Below are 27427 nucleotides of genomic sequence, written 5' to 3' on the forward strand. Positions count from 1 at the left end.
GCCCCACCTCTCGTCTGCACAGCGAGCCAGCAGCCTTCTCTCCGGGCGACAGGAAAGAAGAGGCATCAACACCACCGCTCGTCGTCACTAGGGGCAGTGCAGCGACTCACTGCTCCTCCGCCCATAATTCCTCGACAAGTGCTTGATCTCCGTCTCAAGGCTGCGGCCAAATCTTTCCTGACCGGAAACCTCAGGTGCGTAGGCGCAAAGACCATGGTCCCCCAGGACGAGGGAACCGTATCCGATGCCGACCGTTTGGGCGGCCGAGCCATCGTCGAGTCCGATGCGCAGAGTTTGGCCGATGCTGTGGGGACCAGGGATCGTCGGAGGGTGCAGGAACGACGACAAGGCATCTTTGACCAGCGAGCTCACCGTATGTGGCCTTGCCGCCAACCTGCTCCCTCCAATGCAGACCGCCCTAACATCGCTTCAACAAGCGCATAGGTGACACCCCTTCAACTTTGAACAACAAGGCCGCCTGGCTCAACAGCTGGCGACCCATCCTGTATCGGACACCCTCTTCTCTTGCCTTTGACGCCCGTCTTGAGCCCTGTCTCCAGCAAGGTGAGTCTTGGGACATGTGTCTGTCTTGTCGTCGCCTCGGGTGCGTTCGTGTCGATGGTGGCGGGATCTATACCAACACGGCAGATCCGACCTGGCGCGGCGTCGAGGAGCATGGGACGGCCGGCCGCCATGGGTCGTAAGCCTGGCGTGATGCCGGTGTTCGCTGCAGACTCTTTTGTCGGTTCCGCATCTATCTGCGTCTCGAACCGGCGCTATCCGCCGCCGCCAACGGCCATTGGTTCGTCTGGCTAGTTCCAAGGACAGCCGGATGGGGCGTCGGCGTCTTCTTCCGCCGACTGGCCGGCAAGGAGCGCACCTGTCAGACTCTCGGGGGCTGGGGCAACCACATAGGGGGACTCCCGGTGGTCGGAAGATCGACGACGAAGGAGACAGGCCTTCCAGGGTGGACCCGAGTCCTGGGTGTCTCACCGATCTGGCCGTCGGCGTGCCGGCGGCGCAGTCGACCCGTCGCCTAGACATCCGGGCGGTGGGAAAAGGGTGGCGAGGCCGTAATTATCGGGTCACCACCCTCAACCCTCTCTGCCTCGCTCGTCGAAGCGACTGGTCCTCGCCGCGGCCACCACCACCACGATCCGTCACTTCGGCCCCGTCAACACGGTGCCCTGGCTAGAACGCCATCGTCAGCAATAGAGCGCTCACACCCCTTCGACAACTGCCCTCACCCCCCCCCCCCTTTCTTCCGACGCCCTGGTTCGCCCTTTGCCCTTGCACGTCTTGCGTGCTGCACCCTTTACCCTCGACCCATCCATCACACGACGGCGACGCTCCGGCCATCCTTGCGACCGACCGTCGACATGGACGCCCTCCCTGACCTGCTCTCCATCTGATCCGCCTTGCACTGATGTGCGCTGCTGCCGGTCAACAACAGGCCGCTCTAGAGCCCCTCTTCCTTCCCCTGCCCGTCTCCTTCTGTGAGTAGGCGTCTGAGGCGCGCCCTCTCTCCTCGACGTGATCTTCAAATAAGAAGGATCGGCGCGACGATTCTTTGCGTTCGCCAGACCCCACAACTGACCTGCCGAACTCCCCTCGCCTCTACGCATCCCCTCGACCTGCTCGTATCGCCTCTCCATCCCAACACCCGCCTACTCGCGAACGCCCGAAATGTCACGCTGTGCTCTCGACACACCACCCTTCCACCCCGATGACGCTGGCCCTTCGTTCCACTTCAAGCGCTCGTCGTCGGACCCATTCGACGGCCCTTTCACCAGTCTCCCGCCGATGGCCTACCCTCTCGCGTCGTTGCCGCACCAGCAGCACTACCGCGACATCACCCCCCCGCTCGATGACTTCGACGTGATCAAGCCCGTCAGCGGGCACGCGCCCATCTACGCGGGCTCAATCGACCTCCAGCTCCGCAAGGTGCTCGCCGACATCGACGTCGACGAATGCGAGGCCAACGGCGAGAATGCCTTTTTCGTGGCCAACCTCGCAGAGATCTACCGCCAGCACCTGAGGTGGATGCGCGCGCTGCCCCGCGTTGTGCCCTTCTACGCGGTCAAGTGCAACCCAGACCCCTATGTGCTGCGCCTGCTCGCGGCCATGGGGACCGGCTTCGACTGCGCCTCGAACGGCGAGATCCAAGCCGTCCTCAACCTGGGCGTGTCGCCTTCGCGCATCATCTACGCCAACCCTTGCAAGGCGGCCAGCTTCGTCCGCCACGCCGCGGCCCACAATGTCGGCCTGACCACATTTGACAACGTTGACGAACTCTACAAGATGAAGAAGTTCCACCCGGGCTGCAAGCTCGTCGTCCGCATCCTCACCGACGACTCCAAGAGCGCGTGCCAGCTTGGCCTCAAGTTTGGCGCACCGCTCGACTCGGTCCCGCGCCTGCTGGAAAAGGCCAAGGAGCTCGACCTCGATGTGGTCGGCGTCAGCTTCCACGTCGGTTCTGGTTGCTACGATGCAGACGCCTTCCGCGACGCCGTGCACCGCGCTCGCGTGGCCTTTGACATGGGCCGCGACGCGGGCTTCACCTTCGACTTCCTCGACGTCGGCGGAGGCTTTGGACATGACAACTTCGAATCGGTGGCCGAGGTCCTCGGTCCGGCCATCGATCGCTACTTTCCAGATGCCGACTTTGCATCTGGAGGCAAGGCGGTGCCTGGCAAGCCCAACGGTCTCCGCATCATTGCCGAGCCCGGCAGGTACTACGTCCACTCGGCGTTCGTCCTGGCCACCAACATCATCGCGGCCCGACGCGGCGAAGAGGCCGAGGAGGCGCCCTCGTCGCAGGAGGTGGCCGCCGTCGAAGGCGCTCGCGACAAGCCCGAGGTGATGTACTACCAAAACGACGGCCTCTACGCGTCGTTCAACTGCGTCATCTTCGACCACGTCACCGTCTACCCAAAGGTGTTGACGCTCGACCGCAAGTACGTCTACCGTCCCGAGATTCCCTCGCCGGGCATCGTGGCGCCTGGTGCCGATGCCGACGAGGCCGAGCGCAAGGCCTGGTCGCTGCAGCCTTGCAGCATCTGGGGCCCGACGTGCGACTCGATCGACTGCGTGCGCGAGCTGGCCCACCTGCCGCGCGGCCTCGAGGTGGGCGACTGGCTCGTCTATGAAAACATGGGCGCGTACACTATCTGCGCCGCATCCACCTTCAACGGCCTGCGACGCTCCGAGGTGCGCTACACGGTTGGGGGCGGCGAAGATGGCGCCGTCGTGCGCGACCTCCTGCTGCAGTGAGCGACGGTCGTACCGCGACCTAGATTCTCGTACCAGCATAGACAAAGCGGTTCGGGCTGTCCATGGCCCCTCCAAATCGTCTCTCACCTCTACCCCTTGCCCATCTATGATGCCGCCGTATACGTGTAAACTAGCCCGCTCTTATCCCATTCTGGCCGTGGCCCACACAAGAATCATTAGCATGTCTCGAGCATCGAACTTCCAAAGGTGCCGCGGATCGGCAGTGTTCAGAAGCTGCTGTGCGGTATCTACAGCGCTGAGTCCGTCTCGTCGGTCCCCAGCGCTTTGGAGCCCCGGATTGCCTCGATGGCTCAGTCGATTGAGGGCGAAGCTGGTTGCGTGCTCGGCAGAAGGAGGTCGGCGGCCGGCGGTTGGCACGATCCTACCATCCATCTATGTTTGGATGAGAGGCGCTGCCGGTTTCATATCGCACGCCAATGACCTGACTAGCGGCCGGCGGCCTGAGGTGTGAGGGGGCGGGAACTGGTGTAACTGGTCTCACAACAAGCTGCCGGCCATCCGGGGATGAGTTCAGGACGAGGAGCGAAGCAGGCTGAACTTGACACCCCTCTCTAGACTGCCGGGGGGGCGGATGGCTTGACGGACGAGGGTCAAGGGTTGGACGCCAGAGGAGCCAGGGGTGTGGGCCCCCGGCAAGCCTCGAGACAAAGCTCCAGGGCGCTTGACAGGTTCTACCGGTGCTCATCGAACACGCCTCCTGCAGATGCTGGTCTCAGCCATGCCGAACTGCCCCGGCTCTCCGGAAGGCAGAATCATCGAGCGAGTGCCAAAGGCGGATTTCGTGCCGTGATGTCGCTTCCCATGGGGCGCAATCACCCGCCCACAAAGCCCGGATTGTCAGCGTCAAGCGGCACGCTCACCCAGAGGGCAATAGCGGCTCCGGAAGATGGATAATGTGCCTAAGTGCCGAGATATGAGCCTGTCGCCGGCGGCTGAGGTTGCAGCGACATCGGCAGCGCCAGACTGGTGTGGCCGACGGGACCCGGAAAGCGTTGAGGGCAGATGCAAGGAAGAGAGCACGGCGGGTTGGTAGGCACAACAGCGAGGTGTGGGCTACATGCAGTACCCGCAACCGTCGACTTGCTCGCGCTGTGTCGAAAGGACAGGGATCCATCCAAGGCTGGCCGGTGGTGTGGCGGGTGTGGTCATGATGGCGCGCCACACAGTGGGGGCGACACGCCCTCCCGCAGTCGGGATCCGACGATGTTGAACCGGTCCTTCGCTCTGACTTTTCGCGAAACGCAGCTGCCCCTCGACCTCCACCCGTCGCCGCTGCCTGACAAATGCAGGCTCGCTGATCCCCTTTCCGAACCTCGTCCCTTTCTGGCAGCGCCCGCCTGCGTAACGAACGCAAAAAGCATCAGGCCAGGCCAAGAAACAAGACGGCGACCACGTCTAGACGAATCGGGCGGCCAGAACCCGCACGCGCTGAGAGCCTTCAGACCAACAAAAAGCAACCAGGCGAGAGAGGGGCTTTCGGATGAGCCGTCTCGCCGGATTCCCAGGCAGACGACAGGCGACCCGCTGCACACCAAAGCCGACGGAACGCCCGAGGCGCCTTGCATGCCTACCGGAATCATCTTGGCGGGGCCTGGTGTGGGCGCTGCAAAATGGGGCCTTAGCCGGCCGACGCCGCCATGACAAGCCGTATCGGCACCCTCAGCTCGAGCGGGCTAAGGAGTCACGGCATCTGCCGCCCCAGCTTCGCCTTTGGCCTGGCCGGACGCTCGTCAGTTCGGAGGGGCCGGGGGGCGAGGGGAGGCGGCGGGCGCGGTGGTGCAGGCGTGGACCCTTCCCTCCCGGCCTTGGCCCGTCAGGCCTGCGAGACGCTGCTTCCACGCTGACTGCCTGCCTCTTGCCAGGTACTCATCTTTCGTCCACCATCTCACCCGCAACGATGTTATCCATAGACGACCTTGGCCCTGTATAACCTGCTGCGACTGCTCAACGTGCTCGGATGCACCCGGCCACTACATATTCCCCACACCATCCCTCAGTCCCTCCCTCTCTTTCCAGCACTCGCCGCCTTTGCTGTTCATGACGAGCCTACCTTCATCCTCCCGCTTCTCTCCTTCCAAATCGGTACCGTGATCACCGTGAGACCCTCACCCTCGATCCAACATGACCCCGGATCTATCGAACCACGACAGGCTGGACAGCGACCCCATCCCTGCGTCGGGAACCCCGACACCGTCCGGGACTGGCACGCCCGGCGGGACGAGACCAGGAGGCCCCCAGCTAAAGTTCAGCGAGACCATGGATACTCAAAGGTCAAAGGGCGCATCCTTGGCCTGGAACGACACCGCGCACACCGACGACAACGACCGCCTCTCGACCGCCACCACTGTCGTCGAACGTCAGACTGACAAGGAGCAGGGGCTCGCCGGCCTCTTGGGCGGCAACGCGGACGAGAACGACCCTTTCCTGGTCGAGTTTGAGGTAGGTCGCCAACACGGCGACGCTGATGGGCTTCCTGCTGTGCTGCGATCTGACCGAAGGCCTTTCACCGCCTATTGCGGCCTCGACCCTTCAGTACAACGATGCACAAGACCCCAACAACTTTGCAAGCTGGCGCAAGTGGCAGATCACCTTCGTCACGCTCTTTCTCGAGCTCTGGGCCAACGTCATCTCGTCCTCTTATGCGTTCGGCGCATCCGACATCGCCGCAGAGCTCGGCATCGGCAACGTGGCCGCCCGCATCCCCGCTGCCGTCTACCTCTTTGGTTTCGCTCTAGGACCCGTGGTGCTCGCGCCAGCCTCGGAAGACTACGGGCGGTACCCCGTCATTGGCGGCAGCTTTCTCCTGGTCGCCCTGTGCCAGATTCCGTGCGGCGTCGGCTCGCATCTGAGCCTGCTCATCGTATTCCGCTTTCTGGCCGGCTTCTTCGCCGCAGCCACCTTCAACTCGATCGGCACCATCTCGGACATGTGGAACCCGGACGAGCAGGGCTGGGCCGTCAACTGGTGAGTGCAACTCGTGCCGTTCGAAAAGAGCGCACGTGCATAGCCCCTCGTCAGACTATTGACGATCGCCGTGCCGGTATTGCCCTTCGCCATGCGCTCAGCTTTGCAGTGTTTGCCGAAGTGGGTGCAGCGCTAGGACCGGTCTTTTCGGGCTACCTTGTCCTCAACCTCGGGTGGAGATGGATCTTTGGCGTCAACGGCATCGTCGCCGGCTTCCTATTGGTGCCGTTCCTGCTCTTCGTCCCGGAGACGCGGCAGGGAGTCCTCTTGGCCTCGCGCGCAAAGAGGCTCCGCGAAAGCACCGGCGACGACCGCTACTATGCGATGCACGAAAAGATCCGTTCGCAGCACACTGCGTCTGCCCTCTTCCGCGAGATGGTCGCACGGCCGATCGTCATGCTCTTCACCGTGAGTAGCACAGCGGTGCATCCGTGGGGTAGCAGTGTACCGTTCGCACGCTGACCAAGGTTGCTGTCCTTCCGCATGCAGGAGCCCATCGTGGCGAGCTTTGCCGTTTTTGATGGCGTCAACTATGCCGGTGAGTGTGTGCGCCGACAGCAGCACCTCTTGCCTTCACACTGACCGAGACCTCGGCCCCGTTCCTGCTCGCGTCGGCCTCCTCCAGTCATCTACATCTTCCTCGAGGCCTACCCGCTCGTCTTTGCCGACTACGGCTTCAACCAGGGCGAGCAGGGGCTCGCCTTCATCGGCATCATTGTCGGTTTCCTCATCGGGTTCGCGCTCTACGCGGTCCAGGAGAAGTGGTACGCGCGGGCGGGACGACGGCGGAGCAGCGGCGAGCCCTCGCCCGAGGACCGCATCCTGTGGGGCCTGCCCGGCGGCGTCCTCTTCCCCGTCTCGCTCCTCTTTTTCGCCTGGACCTCGTTCCCGCCGGTGCCGTGGATCGTGCCCGTCATCGCCGGCGCCATCTTTGGCATCTCGTCGCACATCCTCTTCCTGGTCGTGTCCGACTACACGGTGGCGTCCTACTCGTGCTTTGCCGCCTCGGCCGTGGCGGCCCAGTCGCTGCTGCGCGAGCTCCTCAGCGGCAGCGTCACGCTCACCACCGAGATCATGTACCACAACCTCGGGTACAAGTGGGCCAGCAGCCTCCTCGGCTTCGTGGGCATCCCGCTCGCCTGCATCCCCTTTGTCCTCTACTACTACGGCCCCACCATCCGCGCCAGGTCGAGCTTCGCAGAGGAAATCGCCCTGGCCGAACAAGAGGCCAGGCTGCGAAACGACCGCTCCCGCCTGCGCGCCGAGGCAAAGGCGCGGCAGCTCGAGGCCGCCCCAGCGGGAGGCGACGACGGCAAGCAGGAGAAGACACCCGCCACCGTCCCCAATGACACCGCTGCAACAGACAGCGCCGCTTGAAGCAGGAGCCGTCGCGCGTCGCCGGCGATACAGCGAGCGCCCCGACACCTGCGCCAGCGCATGACATCCTTCTCCCTCCCCTTGCCGGGCGGACCCGCAAGACATACTTAGACCCAGACGCCGTCGATCACCGCCGGCTGTATTTGTACGATGCGACTGCTGCGCACGTCATTACGATGTGTGTGGAAACTAGATGAAGATGCTACGGAGTCACAGGGATGAGGCGAAGAGGCTGCAAGGAAGATGCTTGCATCGTGCGGGCCGGGCCGCTCCACGCCACGGGGCGCTCAGACCTTGTAGAGCTCCTGGATGTGCCTGCCAATGATGAGCTTCTGGATCTGGGTGGTGCCCTCGTAGATCTCAAAGATCCTGCTGTCGCGGAGGAGCTTCTCGACGGGCGACTCGGTGTTGAAGCCCATGCCGCCGTAGACCTGGACGGCGCCGTTGGCGTTGGCCGTGGCGGCCTGGGAGGCCATGCACTTGGCCATCGAGGCCCAGAACGAGTTGCGCTGGCCCTGGTCCTTTGCCCAGCACGACTTCCAGACCATGTTGCGCGACGCCTCGACGGCCATCTGCATCTCGGCCAGGAGGAACGAGATGGCCTGGTGCTCAATGATGGGCTTGCCCATCGTCTTGCGCTCCTGGGCGTACGTGGCCGCCTCGTACAGGGCGCGCTGGGCCAACCCGACGGCGCCGGCGGCCACGAGGGGACGGGTGATGTCGAAAGCGCCCATGGCCGTCTTGAAGCCGTCGCCGGGCTTGCCCAGCACATTTTCCTCGGGCACGACGACATTCTCAAAGGTGATCTGGCGCGTGTCGGAGCACCGCTGGCCCATGTTGATCTCCTTCTTGCCAATGTGGATGCCGGGCGTGTCGGCGTCGACGACGAAGCCCGTCATCGACTTGGCCGCCTTGGCATTCGGGTCAGTCTTGGCCAGGACAAAGTACCAGTTGGCCTTGCCGCCGTTGGTGATCCACATCTTGGTGCCGTTGATGACCCACTTGTCGCCCTGCTTCTCGGCCTTGGTCGCGATGCCTGCGACGTCGGAACCAGCCCCGGGCTCGGTCTGTGTGTGAGAGAGAGAGAATCGACGGAACGAAGCAGAGCAAGGGTACAGCGGTCCATGCGTCAGCCGGGAGAGCGCCACAGCCATGCGGCGAGCGGCGTGAGTCGGTTCCGCAAAGTAGAGAGCGACGGGATACTCACGACACAGTAGGCAGCCATGAGCGGCTCCTCGGTCATCCGGCCGAGGTACTTCTGCTTGGTCTCGTGGCTGGCTGCGACGATGAGGGGCGCCTCGGCGAGGCCGTTGGCCTCCATGGCCGTCTGGATGCCAGAGCAGCCATAGGCGAGCTCCTCGGAGATGAGGGCGCACTCGACCAGGCCGAGACCCGGGCCGCCGTACTCCTCGGGGATGTGGGTGTTCATCAGGCCGAGCTCCCAGCCCTTCTTGAGGACGGGGACGGGGTACTCCATCGTCTGGTCATAGTGCTTGGCCACGGGGATGATCTCCTCGCGGGCGAACTTCCGCGCGAGGTCTGCGTGGGCGGGTCAGGGGCAAGAGACAAGGGTCACGAGGTCAGCAAAGGGAGGGGGGGATTCTATGCAGCCTGACCCCTGCGCGCAAGGCTTCACAGCGATGCCGATAGCTCAGCACGCACCTCTGTATGCCTCCTGGTCCTCGTTGAGGCCAAACGAGACGCCGTTGTGCTCGGCGGCGCTTGCGAAGCTGCGGGTGGCGTTGGCCAGCGACGCCTTGCTGGAGTTGAGGACGGCTCGGCTGCTGCCGGCAGCAACTCGTCGAGCGAGGAAAGACATGGTGTAAAGTTGTGGCGAGAGATTGGGAGAGGAGAGGGGTGGAAGGGGTGGTGGTGAAGAGGAACGGTGCCACTGCGGAGAGAGGAGAGAGAAGGTGGTGGGTCGGGAGGCCCGAATGCTTCCCCGGCCTGCCTGCTTTGGCGTCGCTGGCCAGTCAGGCGGGCGCCGAGGCCTGGAGAGTTGGCAGCCAGCCAGCCAACCAGCCAGGCAGGCGAGCGGGTGAGGGCAGCCCTGCCTGTGGTTCCGGCCACACGGGCAGCCGGATCAACCGACCGAAGTCCAATGCGCGGAGGGCAGCGCCAGGCCTGCCAGGCTGGAGGGGGCGACTCGCTGCCGCCAGCAGCTGGCTGGCTGCCTCGCCCCTCGGCCCCTTTTTCACGCTCGATCTGGCAGAGGCCAGGCCTCCCTCCCTTTTTTGTCTCGCACATGGGCCGCCCCGCCCCGCCCCCGCCTCCGCCTCAGAAAATCTTTCTCCCCCGCGCGCCGACCACCTGCGGCGGCTTTGGTAATCCCCTCCAACGCCGCCCGCGGTCGCCCGAGCACCATGCTGTCCCGCACGTACGTCGAGCGGCCTGCCAGTCAGTAGTCTGTCTTTTCGTGGCCATAACCCTTGTGGGGAGTCAGTTAGGCTGCACGATGAGGCCTAGATGGTGTGAGGATTGCATGGTCAACACACGGGAAGGTCATGCAAGCTCGGGCGCAACAAGGAACTCCCTAATAAAGCGGTCGTCGGTCCTGGCAGCGGTACGGTGAAGGCGGTGCCTACCGCTGCGTATCGGAGACCGTCGAGAGCAGACGGCACGGACTCAATGCGCGCTTGCCGGAGAGGGCTGCGCACTCTGCAGGCCGTTCTGGACCGCCTGCTCGCTCTCGCGCCGGGTGACTTGCTTGAGCAGCTTGCTGCTGCTGCCCGACGCCTTCTCCCTCTCTGCGGGGCGCGCGAAGCCTCGCCAGTCGCCCGCCTTCTCCAACCGTGCCTTGCCGTACAGATTCTCCCAGTTGAACTTGTCATCGCCGTCTTCGTCGTCGCGCCGCGACCGCTTCAGGCGCTGCGACTGCGCTTGCGCCTGATTCTCCTCGATGCTCCATGTCTGGCTCTTTCGGGTGGTCAGGGATGGGCGTGTCGCCATCGCGGCACCGTCCCCGGCCCGGTCGAGCTGACTGTCCGAGGCCCGCTTCAGAGGGACGGCGGGAAGGACGGGGAGCGACGCCATCCTCTGCTCGAAGCTGTTCCTTCGCGATGAGGCTGCCGGACGGGCAGGCGTGGACGATGCGCCGGGTGAGTTCGACGCCCGGAGCGATTCAAGCTCGTCCTTCTCGCTCGAGGTTGATGCGCTGCTCGACTGCGCCGCCGGTCCGCTCGGTGTCGCGACGTCGTTGGCTTCGTCTTTCATCCTCACGGCCCTGCTGCGATCGCCATCGGACGGCGTGCCCGGCTGCGAAGGCTGGCTTGGCCTCTCGCCGTGTGTATACGCCACAGCGGGGTGATGCTGTGCAGTGAAAGGCTGGTCGTGACCGATGACGCCGTGCATCGCTGCCGCGATCAGCGATTCGGTCCGCTGCAGCAGCTCATTGAGCCTCTTCCTCTCGTGAATCAGCTCGTCGCGGTGGCGTTCGAGATCCGCGATCCTGACCATGCCGGGAGCCGGCAGGAAGCCGGCAGGAGCTGCACCAGGAGCCCCTACTGAGCCGTTGCTCATCATCGACGATGACACGGGGTGATGGTGGTGGTGGTGGTGGTGGCCTACGTGCGCTCCGTGACCACCATGCTGGGCGTGCGCGACGGCGTGGTGATGATGAGCATGATGGTGGTGATGAGGTCCATTGGCCCCATTACGGGCGCCGCTCTCGGCATGGGGCGGCATGCGAGGCCCGCGGGCATATTCGTGGAAGGGCGTTGGCGAACCCGCACGCTGACGAGTATCGTTGCCGGCTTGCTCGTAGGGAGGGAAGCGATTGCCAAGGCCAGGTGGCGCGTGCAGGTTAGGTGAGTTGGTGTACAGGTCCATAGGTTGGCCTTCCGAAAGACTGTGAGGCGGCCCCGCCGAGACCTCTGCCTGGATTGGCTGCTGCGGCTGCTTGGCGTTGGTAGGCTGCGATTTCCTCGCCCGCTTCGTCGGCCGAGCGCCGGCATTCGGCGTGCCCAGTTCCCCCGTGCCGGATCGGGGCTTGTCCGCGGCGAGCTGTTCTGCCGCCGAGCTCGGAAGTGGATCATTTCCGGGGCTGAGGCGAGCCGAGGGACGGGATGAGTTTGCCCTGCCGCCAGCGCCCACTTCCATCAGAGCCATGGCGGCTTCCCGGTCCCGGGCCTCCCTCAACGCCTGCTCGCCCGCTGGTTGCGCCTTCTTGCCACGTCGTGCTTCGGCCGCCGAGGGAGCGTGGTCAGACACCTTGCCCGCGGCCGGTGCGATGGCCGGGTGACCACTCCCGCTGCCGCCGCTGCCGTCGCCGTCGACGGTGGGCTGGACAGATGCGTTTGCGGGGACGCGCTTGCGGCGCTTGATGACGCTCTTCTTCATCCCGATCGGACGATGAGTGCCGTGCAGTTTTTGGTACAGGCCTATGAGCGGAGCAGCGCCAAAGAGCAAAGGCAGATGGAGACGAGCAGGTCAGCGATGCGTTTTCGGACTTCGGCGAGAAGGACGGGGTGCGTGATCGGCCCCTGCCCCGATGCTCACCGCACGCGTTGCAGATGTTGTTGCCGTCCTCGTCGCGTCGCCAGAGCGGGGTGGTGGTGGTCTGGCAGTTGGTGCATCGCAACGCCCCGACCACACCGGACGGATCCTCGACCTTGGCATCCTCCGGCGCCGCAGCTTTCACGTCAGTGCTGGTCGCCGCCGTCGGTGCCCTGCTGCCTTCTGGCTGACCGGCGGCTGGAACAGCGCCCGCGGTGCTTTGTTCTGGTGCGCGGCCGGCACCGCCACAGCGATGATTCGCCTTGATGGCATGCGAAAGGTTGTTGTTGTAGGCCGGACAGCCACTGCAGCTTGCCGTACCGCCTGTGCCGTTGCAGAAGCCATCACCGGGGCACGAACCAGACTTGGGATCATCCTCGCGGCGCACCGTCGGAACGGGAGGCGCCATGGCTGCCCTGCCGGTCCGCGGCGGAGACTCGGCAGTCGTCGAACGACGGAAAGATGCGGCCCTGTGCGTGCTGTGAGACTTCATGTATAGCCCGCAGGCGTTGCAGATCGTGCTACCGTCGGGAGCCCGGCGCCACAGCGGCGTCGAGGTGACGCCGCAGTTTGAGCACTGCAGGCCCGAGCTCTGCGACATCGAAGGCGAGAGCTTGTTCGGCGAGGATTCCCTGTTGCCGCGCTGGGGCACCGGCAGCTGGGCCGGCGTAGTTGGACTGCGATGCTCGTGTCCCTCTGCGCCAACGCCATTGCTGCCCGGCGAGCGGTCGGAACGAGCAGGTGGTGCCCGTATCGGTGCGTAGAGCGACCGAGCGGCGCCGTCGTCGAGGTGGTGCTGCTGGTCGTAGGACAGTCCTCCGCCATTCGGCTTGGCCGCCGAGTGGTAGCCGCGACTCGCTTCGCCGCGGTGCTGCATTGACGGCATCTCCGGTCGGCGGTGCGAGGCGACGTGCCCCTGTTCGGCCACTATGCGGACGCGATCGTCGTGAGCGGGTCTGCCAACGTCGATCATTGCAGCTTCGTCGCGCAGGCCAGCGATGCTAGAGGCTCTCGAACGATCGTGGAAGGCGTGAGAGGATGAAGCGACCGAGTTGGCGGGACTGCCGGCTCGGAACGAGGCTCCCATGAAGGGGTGTGTGGCCTCTCGAGGGTCCCTGTTGTGATGGCTCGCGCCAAGGTTCGGCGAGCCGACTGGGGGAAGTCGCGAAGATTCGCCCAGCGATGCGGAAGGAACGCCCCTCTGCAATGCAGAGATGGGAGGCAGCGAGATGCCTTGCTGAGTACGAGGTCCACTCGAAGGGGTCGCTGGCCTGGGGCTGTGGCGGACCGAGGCTGGCGAGTCGTGACGCTGGGCGCCAGGCCGGTTCTCGTATGGCAAGGGCGAGTTGGACCTGGACGGTGGGTTGGAGGTCGAGTCGGGATGGAGGCCGCTAAGATGAGAGCCTCGAAGCGGGGCCAAGGCGATGCCGGCTGGGCTGGCGTGGGCGTCGCGCGGTTGGATCGGGGCCAGTTGGCGGTGCAGTGATGGCGACGAGGGTCTAGAGAGCGAGTTCGCGGGCGATGCGTGGCGGCTGGTATGGGCGGACGGCTCGGGGAAGTACCTGTCGTCTCTGCTCCTGGTGGCGGCGTTGTCCTTGGCAGGGTGTTGGAAGGAGCTGGTGGTGGACGGGGGTACGGCTTGGCTCTGTGCGGCAGCAGAGGTGAGAGGTAAAGTCATGACCGGGGTCGGGAGCGGCGCGTTGCGGCTGCTACAGGCGGATAAGAGGCTGCTGAGGATGGTCGGCCCGGGCGACGAGGGCTTGGTCGGCGACGGAATCGGCGCACTCCACTGGCGCAGGTCAGCACGCGGCTAGCCTGGACGGTCCTTTCTCGCCGGCCTCGTATCTGCAGATCGGAGGTGTGCGTGTCAAGGACGAGCCGTCGCCGTCGTGGCCGCCGCCGCCGCCGCTGTGTTGTGGATGATTGGGCCGAATGGGGCCGGCGGTTGACGCAGAAGCGGAGCGCGGGTCGATCAGCGTCCGGATGAGCTGGTGCACGAGAGCGGCGCTGCTGGATCGGAAAGCACGAAGCCGAAGTCGCAAGATAGCGATAGGGGCTGTGAAGGCGGAGAGGCTGCGATCGTAGCCCAAGCGCGCGGCAGGGGCTGAAGGCTGAGGTCGGTGCGGTCGACGAGGGGGGACTTTGTTATCAGAAGGGCGGGGGGGCGTGGGCGAGCGAGATAAGGCGGGATGGGCGTGGAGGCGGGGAGAGATAGGGGAGGAGGCGAGGAATGAGCGAGCCGACAGTAGAGCGGTGCTACCTATCAGCAGGTGTTGATGGTGGTGGGCCGAAGATAAGAGATAGGCCGCGTGATCGGACGAAAGGTCCGGGGAAAAAGATGAGGCTAGCGCTGGTGGCGTTGGTGGGATCGGTGGGCGACGAGAGGGTAGTGTGGCTGCCAGCGACTGGGTGAGTGGTGTTGGTGGTGGGGGACTGGTGAGAGCTGGGTACGAAGTGTGCCACCGCGGCGATGCGATATGGGCGGGGAGGGGGATGATGGATGGTCGACGAAGGGCAGAGAGGGGGGACGCGCGCCAAGGGCGAAAGGCACAAGGCCAAAAGACGAGGAGCGAGGAGCAGGCGGCGGTTGATCCGGCGCGCAGCCCGGCAACAAAAAGTTCGCGAGGGCCCTCTCTCTCTCTGGGCCAACTGGCTGGGCCAACTGGCTGGCCTGGTCTGGCCTGGTCTGGCTGGGTTGGGTTGGGCTGGCGTACATCTGCCCGTCTGCCTGCTGGCCTGCCCTTGGCGGTACGTGTGACGCCTCGCGCCTGGCTGGCTGCTTTCGTTCGGCCAGCGTACCTCGGTCAGTCAGATCAGAGGCATAGGCGGCATGGCAGGCAGGCTAGGCAGGCAGGCAAGACGGACAGGTTGGGCCTGCAGGGCAATCTGGGCCATCGTCGCCAGCCGAGATCCGCGCGCAGCGCTGCAAACCCGCCCTCGCCCACGAGATAAAGAGCCAAGCCTGCCTGCCCCTGCTCCTCGTCTTCGAGCAAGGCGACATACGATACCGGACGACGCCATCGTCAACCGTCGTCGTCGAATGGGGATCCCTAGTCCACGGTATTGGTTGCGCCTGCTCGACCGGCCTGACTCTGCCACCCGCTGGCCGCCGCCGCCGCCTGGGCAAGCCCCCCTTTGTCGGGGCGGGGTTGATTTGAAATGCCGGTAAAAAAAAATAATCTAATCGCATCAAGCAGGGCCGCCCGCGTCAGGCGGCCGATCGAGCGTCAGACAAGCCGCTCTGAACCCTGCCTGGCCAGCCTGGGAAAGGCCAGGCAGAGCGAGGCGAGTAAGCCGCCCTTTCTGATTGGCTGGCGGCCGTGGGCTGGTGGCAGGCCGAGGGCCACTGTGCTGCCACCCCCGCCGTCACACCTCAGCTGGACTGCTCGTGGTCCTCAAGGCAGGCATCGCGAGCGTCCAGACGACGAGCACGGCGAGCGCCATCGGAGCGCGACCTTGCTTTGCTTGCTTGCTTGCTGCTGCCGGTACGAGATTCCGTCATCCTAGGCAGGTCCGTCGGTGCTCGGTCTTGACTTTGTCGGTCCAATCGGCCGTGGCCGCGCGCGTTTGATAAAGCGGCCATCTGATACGCTGGTCTCTTGACCGGGGAAGGCGGCGGGCGGCGACGATGAAATTTCGCTACATCGGCCGTCTGCCAGGCGAAGGCAGGCCAGGCCAGGCCAGGCCAAGCCAAGCCAGGCCCCAGCCTCGCCCTATTTGTTAGGTCGTTGTGGCTCCGCCCAATCACAGCAACGTCCCGAGCCGTGTGCCCTGGCCGACTCGCGGGCCGCTCAGCCTCTCTTTCGATCGACGTTGGTCGCCGCAGACGTGTGCGTTAGGCGCGGTGGGCAAAGCCTCGCGGTGCCGTCCAGATCGGCGCTCTTCTCCGAGATCGCGCCCTCTTGCCCAGGGACGGGGCGGGGCGGGGCGGTCAACGGTCAGCGCGGTCCGTCGAATCGAAACCGAACGACCGCACGCGCTTCGCCTCCTCTTCCACGCTTTCAGCCCGAGCTGCCCCCTACCTCGATCGTTCAGGTTCACGTTCCTGCCTGCCATGTTCCTCTCGCGTTGCGGCCACGATCAAGGAAGAGGAAGGAAAGAGATCTCGATGGAAGGACGCGGTGGCTCCTACTGTACTATGGCGACGTTGCCAGGGTTCTTGGGCCAGACACGTTGCCTTGCCATCCGGCATGCAACCTCGCACTGCATCCGACGTTGTCCGGCCCAGATCCCGGCTGGTGGGCGTGGCGGCCTCCATCGTCGCGGCACCGCCACATCCGATGGACCGTCAGATGGACATCGGGCCCCATCGGCCCCAATCAGGCCGCTGCTGTATCTCTCGGATCCGTATCACTCACCGTAGTACATGCATATCTCGACGGCCCGGCGAGTGGCTACCTTGTCCCGACCCAGCAAGGACGTTCGGTCCTGGTCCTCGAGCCGACTGTCGTCGTCCTGCGCTCGCGATGAAGGTCGGACACCCTCCGACATCTGATTCCGTGCCGACTGTGTGTCCAACTCTCGCCCAGTCGACCAAAAGTTGCTGTATTTTACATACGAAAATCAAGGCTTGTCGGGACGCTCGAGCAGCGGCACCGCGGTCTGCCGTGAAGTGAAGACTGTGCGATATCAGCGGAGGCACGGAGGAAGGTAGGTCACTCTCCACCCTCCCCCTCGCTCCAGGCTTCAGGGCCGGGAACGGAACCGAGAGGGCGCACGATGGTTCGCAGATGGTCGCCCTGTCGCGAACGGCGGCGTCCACCACGCGGAGATATACGCGACGCATGGCACTGAAGCCGCGAAGATGGGCACTGCCATCCAAGTGCCTCGAGCCTCCGTTGTGACCTTCAAGTAGGAGCAAAGTGCCAGTCTGGCTTGCAAAGACCAAGAAAGCGAGGGTATGGTACAGGTACACGGCATGGATGACGATGTGACGGAGCGGGAACATGTGGGAAGGGAAGCATGTGGACAAGAAGGAAGGCAGAGACGACGAGGGCAGAAGGACGAGGCGCGGATCGCGATGACGGCGACGCGGGATGCGATGTGGAAAGGGCGAGAAGGGCGAGGAGAGGAGCGGGATTACAGGGACCAGGAGGGGGTCGGCCGGGACCGGGAGGGGATCGACAGCTGTCGGATGGTAGCGGGTGCTTGCGGGCCAGGACAGCACCCTGCCGCCGGCCTACCGAGCTAGGGAGCTGCCGGACCGTCGACGGTGACGACCGAGGTAGGGTAGGTTGATAGCGAGACGAAAGGACGAGCGAGAAGATGCGGGGTAGTCAAGGGGGCGAAGGAGACAGACAGGCAGCTGAAAGCAGCCAAGCAGGCCGGATGTGCTTGCGACCGCAACCGGGCTGGCCTGCGACCCGGGAGGGTGCGGGGAAATGAGGGCGCGTCACCCCTCGACGACCCTGGCAAGGCCTTTGCCTGCCTGCCTGCTGCCGTAGCGAAGGGGGGAACGTCATGCCCGCATGCTGTCAAACAGAAGAAACACACCATCGGAAGATTACGGTCAGGCTCCTCTGTGCGGCTCGAGTGGTACCGCTTCGCTCCGCCCCGAGCGTCCCCTCCGGTTATCGCAACTCACCTGCTGCAGCGTGAAAGAAGGCGGCTGCTCCTCTACATTGTCTCGCCGAGGCGCGAGACGGTCGAGGCGTCGCGGTGCGAAGAGATCCTGCCGACCTGGAAGAGGTCCTCGTGAGACTCAGCCTTGGAGGCCGGCGCGGCCGAGGTGCTGACACCGCTGCTGGTGCCGGGCAGCTGCTGGTTCTCGGCGGCAGCGCGGGGCATCATGGCCACACGGCCCGTCGTGGCGGACGAGCGAGCGGGGCCGGGAGCCATCGAGAGCGGAACGCTGCTGGGCGCAGGGGGTGCGCGGATGGCGGAGCGCGAGGAAAACGTGCGGCGGGCGAGCTGGGCGATCATGGCGATGGTCGAGTGCGGAGGGGTTGGCGGGGCTAAGAGGGTGCGGCGGCAAGGTAGAATGAGCAGGCGAAGCTGGCGATGAAGGGATGAAGCAAGGTTGGATGAGGAGCGAACGTGCAAAGAGCCAGGTCCCATCTTATAACCCCCAGAGGCAGGCCGATATGCGTGGCATGGGGAAAGGCGAGCAGGGCGGTGGGAGTGCGAGCGGGATGGCCCGAGAGTCCGTCGTCGCAGCCTTCGGGACGCAGCCGGCTGGCTACAGCACCGGTGAGGTAGGGAAGCTTGAGTCCATCGCGATGTGGACGGGGGGCGCGGGCGTCGTGAAATCTCCGCGAGGCCATCGGCACGACCGGTAGAGGGCCCCGGGCCACTCGGTGCGTTGCCTGACCCCATCCGGCTGCTCGCTCGCTCGCTCAGCCCTGGCTGGCAGGCCTAGCGGTCCGCCCTCGTTCCAGCGTCTCGCTCGTGCGCCTCTCGACGCCAGCCCAGCCAGCCAGCGAGGCTGGAACGAGCCAGGCCAGGTCAGCCCATCCGGCCAGGCGCCACCATGCCGGTCCACTCGCACTTTGGCTATGCGCCTTGCGCTGTTGGGGGGGAAGGCGTGGGGAGACGAAGGATACCTGGCCTGGCCTGACGTAGCGACGGCGGCGATCTACGGTGACCTGGCCCTCCGCTTCCAGTCGCGGGAGAACACCGAGTCGAGGCAACGTGGGACGATCCGAGTTCGACTTCCAGGGCAGCAGGCACAGCCTAGGGGGCTTCGGGATGGTCTGATCTCTCCGCCAGGCAGGCCCTGGCTTGCTGCCTGTCGATAAGGAGAAGCAGGCAGGAGGGCCGGTTCGAGGAAAGTGCGGGGGGGCGACCGAGCGTTTCGATGCCCCAAAAAGGGCCTGGCTGATAATCAGCTTGATCCCCCGAGCCTGGCTGCTCGCAGGCGGGGGGTCGAGTCAGGGCAGCTTGATTGAGCTGCTTCTTTCGGCGCCTTGGCCCTCCCCACCCCGCGTGCCTGGACCGGCTGCTTGATCTGTGCGTGCGTCCCCCAACACGGCTTCGCAGGCAGGCAGGCCGGCAGGCAGGCAGGCACGTCCCTGCTGCATCCGCACGCGGGTCACCGCCGGTCCCGTCTGGCCTGATCGCCATCCACATTCCTGCGCCGGTGTCGGACCTTCCTTCCTACTCTCTCCCCCACTCGCAAGCAGAGACACACCCGCCACTCGACGTCGACCTTCGACGCCATGTCGAGGAAGCCAGTTAGCCATCGAGACCGCACCATGCCTCCCTCATTGAGCTGCCCACGTCGACCCGCGCAGTTGGCTCCGCTGGCGTGCAGACCGGATCGCATCCGCATTCCGGCCCTGCTGCTGGCCGCTGCCACCGCCACCACGCAGCCGCTCGTCCGGCAATATCCCATCGAGGCAGCGCTGCCCGCCCATCGGTCCACACAGAGCGACCTTCGATCGCAATCGTATCATTAACCAGGTCGTTTACAGAGGTCGGGGGAATCGAGGCCAAGGTCAATCTCGTCTGAAGTCTTTCTTTTTCTCTTTTGCGGAGTCGTCTCGTCGTCCCTAGTGCTCGATCTGTCAGGGATCGAGGGATGGAGGCGGACAGGCGAGCAAAGAGTCAGCCTCTCTTCAACTGGATGCGCAGGCACGCTTGGCAGCACTCACCTCGGCGAGGAGGTCGCCCTGCGACACCGAGTCGTTCTGGCTGACGGTGACGCGCTTGACGTGGCCGCCGACGGGTGCCGAGACGACCGTCTCCATCTGTTGGTCGGAGGAAGAAGTGGGAAGGAAACCTGGATCAGCGTGGTCCCGCGGTCGCGCCGCACCGGTGCCCGGGCACCACCCACCTTCATGGCGCTCATGATGAAGAGCGGGTCGCCAGCCTTGATCTGGTGGCCCTCCTTGGCGCGGATTTCGACGACGACACCGGCGAGCGGCGAGCCGACGCTGCCCGGGTCGGACGAGGCCTTCTCGCGGGTGACGGTCTCGACGGCGGCCGAGCGGTCCTCGATGGTGAGGGCGCGCGGCTCGGCGTTGAGCTCAAAGAAGACCTCGCGCTGGCCCGTGCCCGTGTTGAGGGCGCCGACGGCGAGCAGCTTGACGATGAGCAGCTTGCCGCGGTCGATGTAGGCGTGGATCTCCTCGCCGGGCTGCGCCTTGCCGAGGAAGTAACGCGTCGGCAGGTTGCTCAGGTCGCCGTACTGCTCAAGGAAGTCCTGGAACTCTTCAAACACCTTGGGGTACATGACGTAGCTGATGGCGTCGGTGGTCGACATCGAGCGGCCGTACTTGGCCGTGAGGTCCTTCTTGACCTTGGCAAAGTCGATGGGGGTCATCGAGGCGCCCGGCCTGCCCTCGACGCGCTTCTTGTCGCGGATGATCTTGGTGCGCAGCGGCTCGGGGAAGCCGCCGGGCGGGGTGCCGAGGAAGCCCTGGAAGTACTCGATGACCGAGCTGGGGAAGTCGAGCTTGTCGGCGCGCTCCTCGACGGCCTTGGCGTCGAGCTTGTTGGCCACCATGAACTGGGCAAAGTCGCCGACGACCTTGGACGAGGGCGTGACCTTGACAATGTCGCCGCACAGCTTGTTGGCCTGGATGTAGGCGTTCTTGATCTCGTTCCACTGGGTGCCGAGGCCGAGCTGCTGCGACTGGAACATCAGGTTGGTGTACTGGCCGCCGGGCATCTCGTGGTCAAAGACGCTCGAGTCGGACGCCTTGACGTTGGCCTCGAAGCACTGGTAGAGCTGTCGCACCTGGCTCCAGTAGAGGTTGAGGTTCTGGATGTCCTCGTGGCGGATGCCGGCGCCGAGGCCCGTCTGCTCGAGGGCGCTGACCAGCGCGCCCATCGAGGGCTGCGAGGTGAGGCCGCTCATGCTGTCGATGGCCACGTCGACGACGTCGGCGCCCGCCTCGGCGCACGCCAGCATGCTCGAGAGCGCGATGCCGGCCGTGTCGTGCGAGTGCACGTGGATCGGCAGGTCCGGGTACTTTTTGCGGATGCCGCCGACGAGCATCTTGGCCGCCGTCGGCTTGAGCAGGCCGGCCATGTCCTTGATGCCGAGGATGTGGATGCCCGTCTTGACCAGCTCGTCGGTGAGGTCGAGGTAGTACTCGAGCGTGTACTTGGGATGCTTGGCCGGGTTGGCAATGTCGCCCGTGTAGCAGATGGTGCCCTCGGCCACACCGCCCGCCTTCTTGGCGGCGTCGATGCCCAGCTTGAGCGAGTCGAGCGAGTTGAGCGAGTCAAACACGCGGAAGATGTCGAGGCCGCACTCGACGGCCTTTTTGCTGAACTCGTAGATGGCATTGTCCGGGTACGCGGTGTAGCCGACGGCGTTGGCGCCGCGCACCAGCGCCTGGAACGGGATGTTGGGCACCAGCTTGCGCAGCTTGCGCAGGCGCTCCCACGGGTCCTCGTACAAAAAGCGCATGGCGACGTCGAAGGTGGCGCCGCCCCAGCACTCGAGGCTGAAGGCGTTCTTGAGCACGTGGCTGGTCTCCTTGGCGATGTTGACCATGTCGATGGTGCGGAGGCGGGTGGCGAACAGGCTCTGGTGGGCGTCGCGCCAGGTGGTGTCCATGATGAGCGTGCCCTTGTAGGCACGGACGGCCTTGGCAAAGGCCTCGGGACCCTCGCGGACGATGATGTTCCTCCAGCCCTCGGTGCAGGGCTGGCTGGTGTCGAGACGCTTCGAGGGGTCCTTGGGGTCCGAGAAGGTGGGGATCTGGATCTCGTCCTTGAGGCCGGGCTCGCCAATCTGGCCCTTGATCGAGCTGCCGTTGACGGCGATGTCTCCGAGGTAGGCGAGCAGCTTCTGGGCGCGGTTCTTGGTCTGGACCAGGTTGAAGAGCTCCGGGGTGTCGTCGATCATCGTCGTCCAGGTGCTGGCGGTGGCAAATGAGTCGTGGGTGAGGAGGCGGAAGAGGAAGGGAATGTTGGTCTTGACGCCGCGGATGCGGAACTCGACGAGCGCGCGCAGCATCTTGCGCCTCGCCACCTCGTACGTGGCGCCGCGGCAGGTGACCTTGACCAGCAGCGAGTCGTAGTGCGGCGTGATCTGGGCGCCCGCGAAGCCCGAGCCGGCGTCGAGGCGGACGCCGTTGCCGCCCGCCGAGCGGTACACCTCGATCCTGCCCGTGTCGGGCTGGAAGCTGGCGGCCGGGTCCTCGGTCGTGATTCGGCACTGGATGGCCGAGCCGCGCTTCTGGATCGACTCCTGGCTCAGCCCGAGGTCGGCCAGCGTCGCACCGGCGGCGATCTGGATCTGGGCGCCGACAATGTCGATGCCGGTGATCTCCTCGGTGATGGTGTGCTCGACCTGCAGACGCGGGTTGATCTCGATAAAGTAGTGGCGGCCGAGCTGGTCGACGAGGAACTCGGCAGTGCCGGCGTTGCGGTAGCCGGCGGTGCGGGCGATCTTGACGGCGTCGTTGAGAATGGCCTGGCGCACCTCGTCCTTGAGGTTCGAGGCCGGGGCCACCTCGACGACCTTCTGGTGCCTTCGCTGGACGGAGCAGTCGCGCTCGAAGAGGTGCACCACGTTGCCCTCGCCATCGGCCAGCAGCTGGACCTCGATGTGGCGGGGCCTGTCGAGGAAGCGCTCGATGAAGACGGTCGGGTCGCCGAACGCCGAGCGCGCTTCCGAGACGGCGCGGTCAAACGCCTCCTGGAACTCCTCCATCTTTCGGACGACGCGCATGCCGCGTCCACCACCGCCCATGGCGGCCTTGATGATGACGGGGAAGCCGACCTCCTCGACAAAGGGCTTCGCCGCCTCGTAGCTGGCGATCGGACCGGGCGTGCCGGGAACGATGGGGACGCCGGCGTCGCGCGCCAGGTCGCGCGCCTTTGTCTTGTCGCCGAGGCCGTCGATCGTCTCTGGCCTGGGGCCGATAAAGGCGATGCCCGCCGCCTCAACCCTGCGCGCAAACTCGGGGTTCTCGGAGAGGAAGCCATAGCCCGGGTGGATCATGTCGACCTTGTGCTCGAGGGCGATCCTGACAATGTCGTCGATGGCCAGGTAGGCCGAGACGGGTGCGAGGCCGGCGCCGACCTGGTAGGCCTCGTCCGCCTTGTAGCGGTGGGCGCTCATGCGGTCCTCGTAGCTGTAGAGGGCGACGGTATTCATGGCGAGCTCGTGGGCAGTGCGGAAGATGCGGATGGCAATCTCGCCGCGGTTGGCCACCATGAGCTTCTTGAGCGGGCCGGGACCCTCGCCGCCGAGACCGGAGCGGATCTTGTTGATCGAGGGAAAGACATGGCCGGTCCTGTCGCCGGGGGTTCCCGGCTGGCTCTCGAACGTGTCGATGAAGGTGGTGCGAGGCTGAGCCTTGGGCCCTGCGATGGTGTCGTCAGCCATGGCGGAGAGGGCTTGTGCCTAGCAGTCGGTGTCGGGCAGCGACGGGCGGCTGGCGGAGGGGTGTGCGGGAGTGCTGTGCGCGGGGCGGTGCGATAGGAGCGATGGCAGACGAGACGGGACGAGGGGAGGGGGAAGGTTGAGAAGGAGCAGCGGGGGGATCAAGAAGAATGGAAGTCGACGGTGGGTTGATCAGAAGGCGGTTGCTCGCGGATGGAGGCAAGGGTGAGAGGGCGAGGCGAAGGCTCGGGGTGACTGGGCGGGGGTTGGCAGGCAGCAGCGAGGGATGGGCGCGGGCCAAAAGCCGTCGGCCCTCAATGCGGGAAGCCAGAGGGGAGAGGGGAGAGGGGGGCCCGCCAGATCGGTCCGCCAAGAAAGCCGGTCGACGCGGCGCCCTCGCACGTCCCCACGCCCTTGGCCTTCGCTGGTCGGCCGTGGCCCGCGCCCGCGCCTTTGCCCGCGCCCGCTGGGCCGCCCGCCGGCCTGCTGCCCACTGGCCAACCAGAGAACCCGCGCCGCTGGCGACGGCGACGGCGTCCTCGGCCTGCCATCGGTCTGCTACCGCATCAGATCGAGTCAAGCTGAGCAAGGAGCTCAAGCTCGCCCTGCACCAGACGCCCCGGATCGATAGGAAGCCAGGCGGCTTTCAACGAGCTCAAGGGCCTCGAGCAGGCCAGCCATGCATCCAGCCAGCCAGCCAGCCTCGTGACTCGGCCTCGGGCTCGCTGATCTCATGGCTCAGGCCCGCAGAACGTGTGGAGGACGTGCTCGAGATCCCAGGGACCGCGGCCCGACCAGCCGGATCGACGGTCGTGACCTGGCCCCACCACGCCCAGAGCCAGGTAGGGCGAAGAAATCAAAGGAAAAATCATAGCGAGGCGGCCCTCGACGGTGGGACTGAGCCGCGGCGTCGGCCATGTCCCGAGATCGCTGCCCCTCGGCGGCCGCGTCCTCTCCGTCGCCGTTGCCATCGACATCCGGCGCTCATCGCTCCATCTGATCTGCTCTCCTCTGCCTGGCCAGGCAGAGACGCCGGCGGTCACCACGCCTCGCTCGGTCGAACTCGAGAGAAAAGCGGCCGAGCGAGCGGACGGGCGGGCGACCGAGGCTGCAGGCGATGATGACATCGCCCTGCCCAGGTGCTCAGCCGCCCATGATTGGACGATAAGTCGAGCGATTTGGACGGCAGCGCAACATGGCGCGCTCCAATCAATCTCGATCCGACCCCGCTGTAGTGCGCCGATGCCATCCCGATGCCGCATGGTGGTCCGCATCCTCGGATCCGCTGTCGCAAGAGACGACCCCACGGCTCAGCACGGGCTACTCACCCGTCGCGCTACGGCCGCGTGGATGGGCAAGGTTGCGAGTCGAAGGCTGTGATGAGGAGCAAAGAGCGTTGAAGAGCAGGAGGCCGCGAGATGCTACGGGAAGGAGGAGCGGGGAGCAGTGCAAAGGCTCAGGCAGATGGTGATGGTGGTGGTGGGGTGATGAATTGACGAGGAGTAGGGACGACGACGGTCCCATCCGGCACGATCCCCGCCTATGGCTACCCACGACAGGCTCTTGCTCTGGCACCATCTCGAGCGGCCGACGTCCACGACGATGCACAGACCCGTCTCGATGGTCGGCCCACCCGGGGGCGCGGGGAAGCTTCAAGGTAGGGCTTTCAGCGAGCTCGGGCAACCGTACCGACCCTCTCGTCCAGCCTCGGGTCGCTCGTGCACCGACAAAGCCGGACCAGGCCCGGCCTGGCCTGGCCTCAACCTTGCTTGCTTCCCTGGAAGCAGCTATGGATCGGGGCGGGCGTCGAGTGCAGCTTCCCGCTTCCTCTGCACCACGAGCGTGACGTCGCGATCAAGCTCCTCTTCTGCTGCTGCTGCTCGCCGCATCTTTCCGACGAGCGTGTCCGCCCCACGCTATCACGGGCCTGCGGCTACGCGTGCATCCCTCGGAACCATCCGCGATCGTGGCCGAGGGGGCCAGGGTGGGGTACCACCATCGTCGTCGTCGTCGTCCCGGGGTCGTTTCGCCCATCCTCATCGTGACCACATCTTCGGTAGCTACCCGGTCGCAAAGCGCAGCTCGGCGAGACGCCGATAATGAGGGCCTGGCATCGCGCGGCTTTGGCCCGCTCGTCGCTAACCAGGCCCGACAGTGTGAACACGGCAACGACCGGCGGCCGGGGCTCCCCCCGGTCATCTGCCTGGCCCCTCGTTTCCCCACACCTTTGCTCTCCTCCAGGCCGAGTGCGTGCATGCCCTGCTTGCGGGGGACAGCGCAGGCGTACGGGCAAGACAGGCCAGGCCAGGGTTCTGCGGATCTGCTCCGTCCCAATGCATGAGCATGCCCCCCCCGTCGTCGGGATGGATCGGAACCGGGTTCAACGCGACCCGGACGGACCGGGCCCGCACGCAGGCAGCCCAAGCACTTCCAGCGGCGCGTATCTTCCCCCTCTCCCTCCCGCCATGCCGATGATCGCTGTCCGTAGTTGTATGGTATTGCAGAACCTCGTCGTCGTCGTCTCTCTACGTAGGCAGGGCTGCGAAAGCAAGAGCGCCGAGCAGATGCGGGCGGGCCAGCCACGGCCCGCGCCCCTCATGACACCGTCTAGTTGCGACCGACAAACTGGTAGACGACGCGCCTCACGAGACCCGAGAGGTGCTCTGGGTTCTGCGCGTAGGTGCCCATGACCAGCGACATGCCCATCGACGTGAGCAGCAGGTCGCCGCCGGGCACAAACGGCACCCAGGCGCGCTTGCGTGCGATTGACCACGCGCTCTCCATGCCCTTTGGCAGGACATAGGCCGCCAGCTCGGCGCGCCTCCTCGAGTGCTCGATGAAGAGCGAGCCGCAGGTGGCGAAGCCGGCCAGCCACTTCATCTCGGAGCTCAGCAGCAGCTTGAGCAGCCACGCCGGCACGCGGTCCTTGAGCGTCGGGCTCTGTTGGCCGAGAGGGGCGCGCAGCGCACAGAGCAAGGGAGGGGGGTCAGCGGGCGTTGGATCGTGCAGGGGCAGCGCCGCGCCGCGCCGCGCTGGGCGCACTACTCACATTGACGAGCCAGCCGTGGGACGAGTGCAGGGCGCAAAAGATGGTCTGGTAGATGATGACAAACACGCCGAGGAACGACGACGAGCGCACGCTGCCAAACAGCGACCGGAGGAAGGCGCGCATGGGGTCCTTGAGGAACGAGCCCGGGCGGAGGAACATGGCCGGGACAAAGTGGAGGGTCAGGTAGACAGGCAGGATCCAGCGCGTCACCTCAAAGAAGCGGTCCACAGGGCTCCACAGGTGGCTGGCCTCCCAGGGGTGGACGAGGGCGCAGTCGATGACGTGGCCGACGTCGCCCTTTTTCGCGCGCTCCATCCACTCGACAATCTTTTTGACATTCTTGCCGTGGATGCCGCGGCGGTTGACGGCGTTGGGCGGCACGTGCGGGTAGCGCAGCGGGCTGAGCGAGTAGGGCTTGGGGACCTCGCCGTTGGGGAAGAGCTTGAGCGCCAGGTCGAGGTCGGCGGTGCCGCGCTGGATGATGTCGCGGTGGATGGTCGTGGCGACGGGCGTCACCTGCGAGGCGCGCGTGATCCAGTTGCGGTAGGAGCCGGGCAGCGAGTCGGGCGCAGTGAGCCAGGCGTGCATGATCTGGCCGCAGGCGAGGCCAAAGCAGAGGACGGCGCCGTGCGGCACATTGACGAGGCCCTTGCTGTGGGCGACGTTGTAGCTGCCCTCGAGCCCGCGGACAAAGAGCTGCTGCGCCAGGGCGATGCGGTTGGCGGGCGTCTCGACCAGGACGGCGAGCGCAGAGACGGCGCCGGCGAGGTAGGCGTGCCAGACCTTGGACCGCGGGTCGCGCATAAAGGCGCGCCGCTTCTGCTTGGACCGCTCGTGGGCCTTTTCGCTGTCCGTCTTGCCCTCGAGGGCCGCGCGGCCAGAGCGCGGCGTGGCGGTGCCCGAGTCGACCTGGCCGTCCGAGCGCGCCCGGGGTCGTCCGTTGGCGGTGGTGGAAGCGGCGGCAG

At 65.5% G+C, this 27427-nt stretch overlaps 8 protein-coding genes across 8 annotated transcripts in view; 2 read left to right on the forward strand and 6 right to left on the reverse strand.

Moving 5' to 3' along the window:
- Window positions 1-1803: 1803 nt before the first annotated feature.
- Window positions 1804-3273, forward strand: PFL1_00922 (uncharacterized protein; the record flags this gene model as incomplete). Its single annotated transcript, XM_007878423.1, has 1 exon — window positions 1804-3273. One exon carries the CDS (start codon window positions 1804-1806, stop codon window positions 3271-3273), a length of 1470 nt encoding a protein of 489 aa, XP_007876614.1.
- A 2142-nt stretch (window positions 3274-5415) lies between these two features.
- On the forward strand, window positions 5416-7635 carry PFL1_00923 (uncharacterized protein; the record flags this gene model as incomplete). Its single annotated transcript, XM_007878424.1, has 5 exons — window positions 5416-5733; window positions 5828-6258; window positions 6360-6666; window positions 6748-6796; window positions 6884-7635. The coding sequence occupies 5 exons, from the start codon at window positions 5416-5418 to the stop codon at window positions 7633-7635; spliced, it is 1857 nt and encodes a 618-aa protein (XP_007876615.1).
- A 287-nt stretch (window positions 7636-7922) lies between these two features.
- PFL1_00924 (uncharacterized protein) lies at window positions 7923-9454 on the reverse strand (the record flags this gene model as incomplete). The annotated part of the gene is made up of 3 exons (XM_007878425.1): window positions 7923-8702; window positions 8843-9174; window positions 9298-9454. The coding sequence occupies 3 exons, from the start codon at window positions 9452-9454 to the stop codon at window positions 7923-7925; spliced, it is 1269 nt and encodes a 422-aa protein (XP_007876616.1).
- Window positions 9455-10260: 806 nt separating this feature from the next.
- PFL1_00925 (uncharacterized protein) lies at window positions 10261-11154 on the reverse strand (the record flags this gene model as incomplete). The annotated part of the gene is made up of 1 exon (XM_007878426.1): window positions 10261-11154. One exon carries the CDS (start codon window positions 11152-11154, stop codon window positions 10261-10263), a length of 894 nt encoding a protein of 297 aa, XP_007876617.1.
- Window positions 11155-11198: 44 nt separating this feature from the next.
- PFL1_00926 (uncharacterized protein) lies at window positions 11199-13807 on the reverse strand (the record flags this gene model as incomplete). The annotated part of the gene is made up of 3 exons (XM_007878427.1): window positions 11199-11301; window positions 11456-12014; window positions 12133-13807. 3 exons carry the CDS (start codon window positions 13805-13807, stop codon window positions 11199-11201), a joined length of 2337 nt encoding a protein of 778 aa, XP_007876618.1.
- Window positions 13808-17745: 3938 nt separating this feature from the next.
- PFL1_00927 (uncharacterized protein) lies at window positions 17746-18051 on the reverse strand (the record flags this gene model as incomplete). The annotated part of the gene is made up of 1 exon (XM_007878428.1): window positions 17746-18051. One exon carries the CDS (start codon window positions 18049-18051, stop codon window positions 17746-17748), a length of 306 nt encoding a protein of 101 aa, XP_007876619.1.
- A 1568-nt stretch (window positions 18052-19619) lies between these two features.
- On the reverse strand, window positions 19620-23416 carry PFL1_00928 (uncharacterized protein; the record flags this gene model as incomplete). The annotated part of the gene is made up of 3 exons (XM_007878429.1): window positions 19620-19631; window positions 19722-19817; window positions 19904-23416. 3 exons carry the CDS (start codon window positions 23414-23416, stop codon window positions 19620-19622), a joined length of 3621 nt encoding a protein of 1206 aa, XP_007876620.1.
- Window positions 23417-26020: 2604 nt separating this feature from the next.
- Window positions 26021-27427, reverse strand: part of PFL1_00929 (uncharacterized protein) — a gene marked incomplete at both ends in the record, with an annotated part of 2351 nt that continues 944 nt past the window's right edge. Inside the window, 2 exons of the mRNA XM_007878430.1 lie at window positions 26021-26353; window positions 26463-27371. Coding sequence (XP_007876621.1) covers window positions 26021-26353; window positions 26463-27371 — 1242 coding nt within the window. The remainder of the gene's footprint in view (window positions 26354-26462; window positions 27372-27427) is intronic.

The sequence above is a fragment of the Pseudozyma flocculosa genome (assembly GCF_000417875.1).
Source record: "Pseudozyma flocculosa PF-1 unplaced genomic scaffold scaffold00002, whole genome shotgun sequence".
Taxonomy (NCBI): Eukaryota; Fungi; Basidiomycota; class Ustilaginomycetes; order Ustilaginales; family Ustilaginaceae; genus Pseudozyma; species Pseudozyma flocculosa.